Here is a 12,886-nt window from a genome sequence, read left to right as displayed (position 1 = left end):
TTTATACCAAACATTGCACAAGCTAATCGGTCTAAACTGAATAGGTACTTGATAGGGGTAAAAAAACCCTATATTCTGGTACGATTTTTAGTGTAATTTTACACTAATTTCAGTAAATAAATAGTAATTTAGGTTTCCATATAAAATAACACCAATATAGGTTTAACGTTTTAAAAAAGTATCAATTTAGACAACGATATCAGATTGGACACGTAATTTCTATTACTCCATTAAGTTCTCCCTCCACGTATAATTGACCGAACTTAATGAGGTAATATTAATAATGTGTCTCGTTCTATTATCAAAATCTAAATTGATATTTTTTTTAAACGTTAGACCTATGTTGGTGCTATTTTGTATTTGAAACTAAATTGATAGTTTTTCTAGAATCATAAGATGGATGTTCCAAAAGAGTACTACAGTCGATAACATACAACGTGCTGCAGCATAACATGTCCCACTAGGGTTTTTAAGATTAGGTTGAGCCTCCGTATCATTTCTCTGCCGCATTGGCTAGGGTTTTCTACTCTTCTTCAATACTGTCTTCTGTCTCTTCTGATTTAGCTTCGTTTCTTCTCCAATTTCTCGCCTCCAAAAACGCAGCTTTTCTCAATTTCATTCCGACAAATATCCCTTCTATCTAAGATCGATTTATCCCCCATGGCTTTAAACAAGCTCTAGAGGGCTCCTGGTTGCTTTTTTTCGCCTGAAAGAAGGGGTTTTGTTTCTCTTTATTAATCGAAATATCCTAAGAAATGGCAACCATGAACCCTTTTGATCTCCTCGTCGACGATGACAATGACGACCCCAATCAACTCCTCGCCGCCGCTCAACTCAAGGTGGTTGAAAAGCCTAAGAAGGCTGCTCTTCCTGCTCAGCAGCAAACTCAAACTCAGCCAGCCAAGTCGGCTAAGCTCCCGACCAAGCCACCTCCTCCTGCTCAGGCTGGTGAGCTTTTGTTCTTTGCTCTCTCTTTATTTGTTTTTATTCTTTTATTTTTTGAAGTTCAGTTAGCAGTATTTGAAATGTTGAGTTCTTGAAAAACAAGAACATATATTTTTCTTTTTGTTGAAAGCTTTTGTTTCTTCATCGATTATGTAGTTTTATAGAAGGATGTTTGAATGTTTTGAAGTTCAAGACGTGGGAATTGATTGATATGGACTTTTCTTGATTGCTGTTTTATTTTTTAATAGACGGGGAAGCAAAAAGAAAATGAGAAATACTTGCTTACAAAATGGTTTATCTTCGTTTCATTCCAATTAATGAATATATTGACTTTCAGTTATCTTAGTCCCGTTTTGTTGTTATTGGTATTTTTGTTGTTTTGTTAATTTCCTAAACTCGTCATATTCAAGGCTATCCTATGTCGTAATCTGGTTACGTTTATGTGTCTGTTGTTTCCATTACTTAAGTAGATAACTGCCCTCATACTGCAATCTTTACCTGTTCTTGAAATTATCTGCCCTTAGCCCTTGTTTGGGAGGGGGTAAATGGGAGTAATGGAAGGTTAACTATCAAGTTAATCTTGTTTGTGAGTTTGTGAGTTGTTTTTTTGAGATTAAATGAAGGTTAATGAAAGTTAAATGTTTACTTCCTCTAACCTCCAAATTGGTGGTTAATGGGAGTAATGTAGAGTTTTTAATTTTTTTTTTTGTCTCTGCAGATTAAATTTAACTTTACATCCCCTCCATATTTAAACTCCCAAACGAAGTTAAACATTTAACCCCATTTACATTCTATAAACTCCCAAACAAGGTTCATTTTTAACTTTCCTTTCCATCACTTCCCTTCCCTTTCTATTACCTCCTTTAACTCTCACCTCCATTAAGTTATCTTTGGAGAGTTTTATGCATCACTATATTTTCATTTAAATCAGCTGATGGAAGGCAAAACTACCCTCAAGTACATATATTAAATATATTGTAATGCCTGTTCTTGAAATTATCTGCCCTTCGCCCTTGTTTGGGAGGGGGTTAATGCAAGTAAATGGGAGTAATGGAAGGTTAAATATCAAGTTAATCTTGTTTGTGAATTGTTTTTTGAGATTAAATGAAGGTTAATGAAAGTTAAATGTTTACTTCCTCTAATCTCCAAATTGGGGGTTAATGGGAGTAACATAGAGTTTTTTAATTTTTTTTGTCTCTGCAGATTAAATTTAACTTTACATCCCCTCCATATTTAAACTCCCAAACGAAGTTAAACATTTAACCCCATTTACATTCTATAAACTCCCAAACAAGGTTCATTTTTAACTTTCCTTTCCATCACTTCTCTTCCCTTTCTATTACCTCCTTTAACTCTCACCTCCATTAAATTATCTTTGGAGAGTTTTATGCATCACTATATTTTCATTTAAATCAGCTGATGGAAGGCAAAACTACCCTCAAGTACATATATTAAATATATTGTAATGCCTGTTTGATTTGTCAATCAACAGTCAGAAAAAATCCTTAAGCTTGAATTTTCAGGGTTCATGTTTTTTTGGCTCTTTCATTGATTGGGTCATTTTACTAAACATTGATAATGTATGCCGTGTTAGTTTAACTGGGAAATCATATTGTGAGTAGTGCTGTTTTTTTACTTGACTGTAATGGATTTGCACTTATGAATAGTGAGAGAAGCAAAATATGAAGGTGGACGTGGTGCTAGTCGAGGTGGTGGACGTGGTCGTGAACGTGGAGGTGGTGGTGGATTCAATAGGGATATGAGTAATGACGAAACTTCCTTTGGAAGTAACAATGGATTTGCTGGTGGGTACAGACCATCTGAAGAGGGGGATGCTGGAAAGCCCTCTGAAAGGCGTGGCTACAGTGGCCCTCGTGGTGGTGGCGGAGGCGGAGGCGGTGTCAGCAGTGGTGGAGGCGGCGGTTTCCGTGGATCTCGTAGAGGTGGTTTCAGCAACGGGGAAGATAGAGAAGGCGAACGCCCTCGCAGGATGTTTGATCGCCGCAGTGGGACTGGTCGGGGGTTAGTATTTCTTTCTGAGTAACAGCATTGTTGTAAGCCTGTGTTCTCTACGTGATTGATACCTAATACATTTCTCGTGCCTGTTCAAATTTTAATAGGAGCGATATCAAACGTGAGGGATCTGGTCGTGGTAATTGGGGAACTCCTAGTGACGACATTGCTCCGTGAGTACTAATCGAAGAAGACAATGCAATCATTTGTCATAAAAAAAAAGGGCGGCCCGGTCGCATTACGCGTCCCCGCTGAGCGAGGGTCCGGGGAGGGGTCCCACCACAAGGGTGTATTGGGGGCAAGCCTTCCCTTGCCAATTTAATTGGCAAGAGGCCGCTCCTAAGACTCGAACCCGTGACCTCAGGTCACACGGCAACAACGTTTTACCGTTGCGCCAAGGCTCGCCCTCAATCATTTGTCATAATGCGCTTTTTTTTTGAAAGCAAAATAATTACATGTTTACTTAATGCTTTTGTAAATCAAGGGAAACTGAGGAGCCTGTTGCTGAAAATGAGAAGAACATTGTTGCTGAAAAGCAGTCAGGCGAGGAAGAGGTTGCTGATGCCAACAAGGAGAACCCTTCAAATGAGCCAGAAGAGAAAGAGCCTGAGGACAAGGTACATTGTTGTTTCTATACCCGTGTAATGGGAGTTCTTCACTCAATCAACAATTTGGCTTATGAAAAACTTTGAATTATAATTATAAGTGTGTGCATTGTTCTTATGTTGGATTACTAACTGGCATTAATAGATGCAATTATGCATATTATATTATTCTTGATTGGCTTTTACATTTTTACATATAATAGATAGACTGATCGATCTACATATTCTCGTAATATATGCTAATGTTTGGAGAAGCTTGAGATGTTTGAAATTTATGCTACTGTGTCAGTTTTTTTTTTTTCTTTAATGTATTTTTATGCTATGTTTGTCTTTCTTTTTTCCTTTTCTTGGTGGGTATTTTGTAATTTTTCGGATATTTTATTAACGGGGGGGCGGGATTTGAATGTGTAATTGTAATAGCTGAAGGGTGTCATATTATTAAAACTATATTGTATCATCTTGTGCTATGTATGCATCTAAATTTCAAGTTCTGTAAAGTTGCATAATGACATGACTTTTTCCTGTCTGCTAATATTTGGTACACATGTATTTTATTTATTTCTTCCAAATAGGAGATGACTTTGGAAGAGTATGAGAAAATTCGTGAAGAGAAGAGGAAGGCTTTGATGTCTACAAAGGCTGAGGAAAGAAAGATTGATGTGAAAAAAGAGTTTGGCGCCATGCAACAGCTTTCAAATAAGAAGAGCAATGATGAAATCTTTATCAAACTGGTAAGGGTGTTTTTTGACTGATTCATTATAGTTATTTGATGAAAGGTTAACTGACCTCATTGACTTGTACAATTTGATCCCAAGGGTTCTGAAAAGGACAAAAGGAAGGATGCTGCTGATAAAGATGACAAAGCCAAAAAGGTTTGTGTCTGTTATTATTTTGTTCTCCTTTGCACTTGTTTGTGCCAGTTGCATGGCTTATTTATTCTACAATCGTCACGTGTCTATAATTGTTTTTTTCACCCAAACTACTTTTGTGTTAGGATGTAATCTGCATTCTCAATCATCAAATCTGAATTTCTTGGTGGGTGGATGGGTATTAGTTAGTTATTTATGTTGAGTTCCATTTTAATAGATGTGAGAGTTTCCGTGAATAGCTTAATTGTTTCTCTTAAGAAAGTGTCTTATTTTGTTGCTTACTATTGTGGAATTTGATCTTAATTTTTTTGACAATTTGTATGTATTATATGGTTTGGAACTCGTAAATTTCAATTGTTGTTACTGAAATTTCCTACTTCTCTTTTGTCATGATTCGTGGATATTCAGCTGTAGAGATACTAACCTTTGTTATTTTTGGTAGTCTGTGAGCATAAATGAGTTCCTGAAGCCTGTTGATGGTGAGAGATACTATAACCCTGGTGGGAGAGGTCGCGGCCGTGGGCGAGGACCAAGAGGTGGATTCGGTGGGGGCAGTGGTGGGGGCTCTACTCGGGATGCAGTAGCTCTGAAAATTGAAGATCCAGGGCATTTCCCGACCTTGGGTGGCAAGTGAAATCAATCTTAATGGCAAGTGGTCTTCCATTGTTGCATTGTGCTAAAGAGTTGAAGTTTAGAGGGAATATGGTTTCATGCATTATAAACAAACAATCACATCTATTACATTTTAGTCTTTTGGGTGTAAATTTTAGATAACTCCTGTTATGGGTTTATCAGTGTCGACGACTTTGATATGCATGCATACCCTCTTTTTTTTTTTTTAAATTTAAGTTAGGGAAAATATTGAGTCATTATTATTATGGTCTTGGACTTGGTGGCATCAGTTTTGGTTTGTAGTAGGTTATGGACAATCTGTAGTTTTTTTTAAGTTAAAATTCTTCCATTTGTGTTTCTTATACTTGTTTTTAATTTTTAATGCTTTAAGAAAAATGATATATTCTCCTTGGCATTAATTTACGGTTATACATGCATATTTGGCAATAATTGTTTGAGCAAAAAGTAAGTCTGAAATTGTAAATTGCAATTTGGTGGAATGAAGTACATTTTTTAAACAAAAGCATTGGATTTTAAAGTGAAAGATAAAATTGCATATGCTGTCTTTTCTTTTGTATTAGGATCGTTCACAATGATTATGTTCAAATATTGTTGGTATGATCCTAATACAAAAAAAATTAGTATACTTGAATGGGAAGATTTTGATTATATTCTAATATACTTGGGCATGTTATCCTAATACAATAGCGTGGTGTTTGTTAGGAGGGATATAGGAGGTGGGATAGGGATAGAAAACACGAGATAAGTTATCTCGCGTTTGTTTGTGAGATAGAAGAGGGATAAATCTCTTATTCCTCAAATCCTATACTCAGGAGGGGGGTGGTATAAGAAGGTGAGATAAGCTTCTGCGATTTTAATAGGATGGAAAAGTCCATCTTATCCCTCAAATTAATGTTATGTAGTTTAAATAAGGTTAAAATAGTAAAATGTATTACTTTATCCCTATCCTTATCTCACGTACCAAACATACCAAACATTGAATAATAATTTTCGATTATTATATTTTTATCTCTATCCCAATCATTTATCCTTATCCATATCTCAATCTTTATCCTTATCCCTATTCTAATAGAATACCAAACTTCCCGTAGATAGTATATTTGAATAAAACGAATTTCTATTATATTTCTAGATTAATGCATTAGATCAATTAAAAGATAAATATGTAGCATGTATTGGTCCATCACCTAATTATTCTGTATTTTTTATTTGTCTATTTGGTGAGCTGTCATTTTGGTTGGCTTTACTTTTGTTATTGTTGAGTACACAATAAACCATTCAAAAGCTAAGTGACAAAAATAGAGTACTGAAATTTAATACAAATCGACAAATATTGTCTGTCTGATGCTATTAAATTAATATTTTAATCATAAAAAAAATAATGTAAAAAGAGCAAACAACAACAATCAATGCTTAAAAATAGAATGAGAAGAAACAATTGTTGTGGGATGAATTTTTTTTTTTTTTTTCAATCAAACAAGCTTCTTATATTAATTTCAAATAGCATCATAAAAAACTTGCCGCATAGAACTTGTACGATAGATATATATATATTTTTTTTGTATCTTTTGCCCATTTAGCTAAACTATGCGTTACCTGATTACACTCCCAACAATAGGAAAGTGCACATGGTAAGGGAATAAGAGGAGTTAAGCAGGAAAAATTCTCAGATTTAGCGCGTCAACAACCTTAACATCCGATTCGATACATATGAGCAATAGTTTTCTATCCCGAGCCAGCTGCAAGCTTTCCCAAATAGCAAGGAGTTTCTCGACTTTAGTTGAAATGCACGACTTCAGTGGAATGCCCGCCGATAGCAGCACCTACCTTTAAGAGTTGCGTGCAATCACCTCGACCATTGCGGAGAGGCTATTATCCGTCATACGACATCACAATTGAATTTTGTGACACCATCAGGAGGAGGACATCAAACCTTATAAGAATTAAGGAATGAATTGCTGTTTAATAAGACCCGAGCCGACCTGATTCTAATTTGAGAGGAAACTTCTGGCTTTTGCAAATAGCGTATCAACTCCGAGTAGAACTCCCTTATGACTCAGCAGATTGCGTCTGAAATAGATCCACCACAAAACAATCAGCTCAGCTTCCCATCTCCAACACCCAACATCGACCAACAAGTCGTAAGCCACGACTGAAAACCATCAGTCTGCCAATGCAAAGTGTCACGGACCGCATAGTTTCCTCCACTTCGGGCCAATTTGGATAGCAAACGGGCCCGTGGCAGCTAGACAGGCTGCCGATCCCTGACAGGCGCAGAGACACTCCCCCCTATAATGTGTCTTACGCCGAGTACGGACCTTGGGCCAGTGGACACTACTATGCTCCATACACCACTACCCCCAAAATGGAGGTTAGGCTTATCCAATGGCCACCAAACTTTGTACACATTAATTATATATCTAAAGAAGGCTGAAAGAATCTAGAAGACACGAGAGAAGTCTACAGATTTGGAGAATTGGCTAAGAGGTTTCCACTGCCCGCGGATTTAACCTCGGTTTGTGCCTATGGACCAGGAAACTGCCAGACTTCCCAACAACGCCTAGAAACTGTCCAGAAGTTTCTAAAAGTGCCCAGCAGAGCCCAGGCAGCGTCTAGAAGTGCCCAATCACTTATAAATTAGAGTAGCCTAGGTTTTTCTAGATTCTTTTGCCTTGTAATTTTCTAGAACCTTCTTAGGAGACTTGGAGGCCTATAAATAGGCGTGAGGGGTCCTTTATAACTTCAACTTCAAACACTCCAAGCTCTCTAGCAATCTTGTAAAGCATTCTTTGTGCAATATACAATACTTGTTTATTTTCCTCACACTTGTGCATTTCATTTACTTGTGACTTTAATTCGCTAAGGACCGGGTGCGTAATGAAATAATTAGGACAAAAGTAGGGGTTACATCTATTGAGAATAAAATGAGAGAAAACCGACTAAGGTGGTTTGGCCATGTGAGACGTAGAGCGCTTGATGCGCCGGTTAGGAGAACCGAAGAGTGGCAAAGGGATGTAGTGGTGAGGGGTAGGGGAAGACCTAAGCAAACTTGGAGGAGGGTGATCGAGAGTGATATGAGTTTATTGGGAATTGAGGAAAATATGGTAGTGGATAGGACGGAGTGGAGGGAGCGAATCTGTGTCGCTGACACGACTTGATTTTCACGGTTTTATATGATGGTTCATGTTAGCCGACCCCGAATCATTTCGGGACTAAGGCTTTGTTGTTGTTGTTGTTGTTGTTGTTGTTGTTTAATTCGCTAAGGCAACGATAGCTTGCTAAGGTGAATCGTGGCTGAACTAGCGATCAGGGGAGAAAATTGCTAGTGCCGCACGGACGATAATTGACGAAGGAATTGTGCCCGTGACAAAAGGCAGCGCTACTGCTTTCCATACCTGTTCAGCCACCGAGCAGTGGAGAAAGAGGTGGTGTTGATCTTCCTCACTGTGCGCACATATCCTGCACATCAGATCCGTTGGAATGCCTCGTTGTCGCAGATTCGTCGCACATGGCAGTATACCTTGCAGGAATTTCCAAGCGAAGTGCTTTAGTTTTGGTGGCACATCAATGGTCCAGAGCTGCTGTCATGCCCTTTGTCCATTCAGCGAGGAGGAGGAAGAAACCGAAGCCTGAAGTCGTCGCTGCTCAACCCTGTGATAACACGTTTGACTGAAAATCAACCATTTAGTGATAAGCCCCAGTACCTATTGTCCACAAATTGAGAAGGACTGGTCTGGATTTTTTCAATTTCAGCCCTAGATTAGCCAATATAACAAGATGTCGATCATAGTTCTAGGGAGAATCTCGCAGTACCCTCTCATTGTCCTCAATAGATTGAAATTCAATGATAAAAAGACCTTCGCCACATTCGTTAACAATAAAGCCCTTGCTAGTTTTCCAAATCGCATTGAAAGCATTTGACATTGTACGAATATTCAAAAGTTTGGAAGACAAAAAACACCCGGCCACTTTCTTCGACGCGTCTGCTCCTACCCCCACCTCATCCGACCTAAGTACGATAGCTTCATCTTTCTGCTTAGTCAGCTTCATCTTTCTCCATTGTTTTTTGATATGGTCTACCATTTCCATAAACTAGCAAAGGTGAAAAAACTAGCAATCATGCCCGACATTCACCAGAAAACGGCCAACAATACCTAACTGCACACGCAAGAAGTCGAGCGCCGCAGGTTAGAGACTCACCATATGTTAGGGCTTTCAAGGTTTGTGGGATGATTTAACTAAGGACTTAAGGCTCTTTACAAAGCCTTAAAAATCTATTACAAACCAAAATGGGATATAAGATATAAAATCAATACTTGACCATCTTCTTTTACTTCACGCTTTCAAATGTGGGTTTCATCTTCTTTTACTTGACGCTTTCAAATGTGGGTTTCATGGAGCCATTTTTAATAAAAAAATTTTAAAAAATCCCAATTTTATTGTTTCTTATCCTTTTCCAAATCTAGTATTGTCTTCAAAATGTAAAATTCAAATTTGAAAAACTTGATCAAGTACAAAAAAAAAAAAAAATTGTTGCAACTTAATTGATAATACTACATATGTTGCCATGTTAGCGAGATTTTCAGCAGTCGAAATCTTCTGAAATTGTATATGACTTTTTTCAAGATTTTCCCTTACTAAATTATAAGTGATGTCAATATGTTTCGTCATTGCATGATAAACTTTGTTCTTTGCTAAATAAATAGCACTTTGACGGTCACAAAATGCACTCTTACATGCTTTTGACCAGCTCGTAAGTCTTTCGGCAATTCCTGAAGCCAAATTGCCTCTTTATCATCATATGTGATTTCCATGTACTTTGCCTCCGCTGTAGACAAAACAACTATTAACTGTAACATAGTGTTATCGTCATAATTTATAACATTTTTCGTACTTAATTACTATTTTTTCATAACATTTTAATAAATTTTAATGAGAGTTTTATATAGTTTCATGATTTTACGTATCTAAAGTCATTTTCGTGTGTTTTCAAGAATTTTCACAAGGTTTCATGACAAATAACCAAAGTTAGGACTTAAGACGATGTTTTGAAAGTAAAACGGAGTCGGAAATGCATTTTTTCACTGTCCCTTAACCTCGTCGAGGTGCATCCCAAGATCGTCGAGGTGGGGATTTAGTGAAGTTTATTTACTTTAATCCCTGCACCTCATCGAGGTGGGAGATGTAGTGGAAAGTCACTTGTTTACATTAAGGGATAGATTTGACACATTTTCGTATTTTAATCGTAACTCTCTCATACAAACTCGGATTGAGGAGATTCAAAATGAGTTGGAAAGTTAAGAGATATATGAACAAATTACTAACAATAATCATCTCCAAATTCGAAGTGTAACATGATCAAAATATTGTCCTAAGTTGATGTACATGTTGAAGTCTAAGATTGCTTTCCCACCTTCACACATCTTGAACTCCTAAATTGTCAAAGTCTGCCACCACTCTCTTTAAAGCTTAATTTGGAAGATTAGAGGGTTGGGACACATAAGAAGACTTGGGCTTTGGAAGCATATGTGCCATTTTATTATAAAAAGAAACATTGGGACCATTTGAAGATACATCAAGCTTAGGTTTAATTTTCCCCCCTCTTTATGTTAGTTTGTTGATTATTCTCTTAAAGAATCACTTGTAATTGCTGTTGTTGTTCTATCCTTTGACTTCATTGTTTACAACCCACTTTTCTAGAGAAGTAACCAATTAAAGTAAATTAATAGGATTTACCTCCTATCATAACTGTTTTGGAAAGTCCCATACATCTGAGTGAACATAATCTAGAATACTCTTGGTATCATGGATTGCATGGAAAGCTTCACTATCGTCTGCTTCCCTTTAATTTAATATTCACACATATTCAATTTTCATATCTTGACTCCTTTCAATAATCGTTGATTCACCAAAGCTTGCAATGATTTTTCACCTACATATTCCAAATGCAAATGCCATAATCTGGTTGCTTCTAGCTCCTTATCGTTGGTAGAAATTACTATGTTGATGTTTCGACAATTGTACTACTTTCATAGTAATACAAGTTGTTGCTTTTTTGAACTTCTTTCATTATCACAAGTGCATCACATAGTGAAGCCTTTGTTTCCCATGACTCCCACAGAAATAAGATTCTTTATCAAGCTCGATATGTATACAGTTTGTCAAAATTCTGATTGATCCATCATGAGTCCTCAACTAGATTGAGCCAATTCCAATTAACTTACAAAGACTAGCATTTGCTATATGAACAACTCCACCATATATTTTTTTTGACGCGAAAGAAATAGTTCCGATTGAACATATAGTGACCACAATCCGTGTGTAGAATCCACAATTTCAAACCACTTAATGATGCCATAATTACTAATGAAAAGTCTTAGTTATTGTCATGCTTAACAATATTCAAATCTGCAATAGCCTTCCATTTGCCATTTTTTCAGCTTTGGGAAATATTTCTTCAAGTGCCATTTCTCTCGGCAAAACACATTCATATTTGTCATCTCTAGATTTTGATCTCCCTTTCTTGCCTTTAGTTTTCATCCTGGAATATTCTTTAATTACTTATGCTTCTACTACACAATTGCTACTTTCTTTTTCTTATCTTTCCTTTTCAATTCGTAGCTGTATAATGCAACATAAACTTCAGTGGGAGACACTTCAACTTTTCCATGAAGTAAGGTAGTTTCAAGGAATTCAAACTCGTCAGAAAACGATACCAACAACATCAATGTCAAATCTTTATCTTTAAAATTCACGACTGAATTCATCAAATAAGCAACAAACTATTAATAAGTAATGGAAAAAATATTGTGCCTGATTTTTTTATGTTTGTTTATTTAAGAATTAGATTAGTCAATAAAAAAAATATATAAACAAAAAAAAGTGAAAAAAATATTTTACTATTTTAAAAAATAGTAAAATATTTTTAAAACCCTACTCTATTCTTTCTTGTTCTTTTAAAATGATAGCCACTCACCACTTTTTTCCATTTTGTGATGGTTGTAATAAAAAACTGAAAAAAACATTTTTTAATATAAAAGTTTCTATTCTCCAATGTTTTTCAAAATATAATATTTTTCAACAAACAAATTGGAATTAAGATAAAATTTATTTTCAAAATAAGGAAGTTAATTTCTAAATATAGGGTTAGGCTATGCTTACTTTATTTTTAATAAAATAAGCCTTACTTTGTTTTTTCCACCATTGGATGATGATGAATTTGACAAAGTAAGCTCATCCAATGGTGGAAACACTATGCCATTTTTCCTTTCACATGACACAAGATACATGACAGACATTTGTTTTCGTGTCGTCTGAATATTTTTCATGACATTATTTTAACTGTATGTCATCGGAAAGCGAAAAAAAATGCGCTCGATTCTCAGATGACATTACGATTACATAATCCTGTCATAAAAAAAAAACGCGCGTTTTCGTTAATTTGATGCGCTCAACAGATGACACTTCTAATAAATGAATATCATTGTATGCCGAAAACAAAAAAGCGACAAATGAAATTTCACTTACGCGGACATACCAAATTTTAGTCGCTCTATATCATTTGACTGAAATTTCAGCTGATATATAAACCATCTCTCAATCCCAAACCCCAGTTTAGGTTACGCAAGCTTCATCCCTCTCATCCCGCTCTATCTCCATGGTTGATTTGAACATGCAATATTCACTGGGTGAGCTCGAAACATGGTACTGGTAAGCCATATTTTCTTCGTTCCTAGCTGTATTAGAGTATCATTGTTCCTTACTCTATCTTTTCCTCATCCGATTTAATTTGGTGTATGTCGATTTCAGCAGCTGGTATAA

General features: G+C 36.4%; 1 protein-coding gene across 1 annotated transcript; it reads left to right on the top strand.

Moving 5' to 3' along the window:
- Positions 1–491: 491 nt before the first annotated feature.
- Positions 492–5,401, top strand: LOC136209578 (RGG repeats nuclear RNA binding protein A-like). Its single transcript, XM_066001090.1, has 7 exons — positions 492–948; positions 2,613–2,967; positions 3,066–3,131; positions 3,443–3,575; positions 4,136–4,294; positions 4,379–4,435; positions 4,875–5,401. Exons 1-7 carry the CDS (start codon positions 756–758, stop codon positions 5,064–5,066), a joined length of 1,155 nt encoding a protein of 384 aa, XP_065857162.1. The 5' UTR covers positions 492–755; the 3' UTR covers positions 5,067–5,401.
- Positions 5,402–12,886: the final 7,485 nt, after the last annotated feature.

This window comes from Euphorbia lathyris, chromosome 1 (assembly GCF_963576675.1).
Source record: "Euphorbia lathyris chromosome 1, ddEupLath1.1, whole genome shotgun sequence".
In the NCBI taxonomy this organism is placed as follows: Eukaryota; Viridiplantae; Streptophyta; class Magnoliopsida; order Malpighiales; family Euphorbiaceae; genus Euphorbia; species Euphorbia lathyris.
The sequence above is the reverse complement of the archived record's forward strand: the minus strand, read 5'-3'. Positions and strand labels throughout refer to the sequence as shown.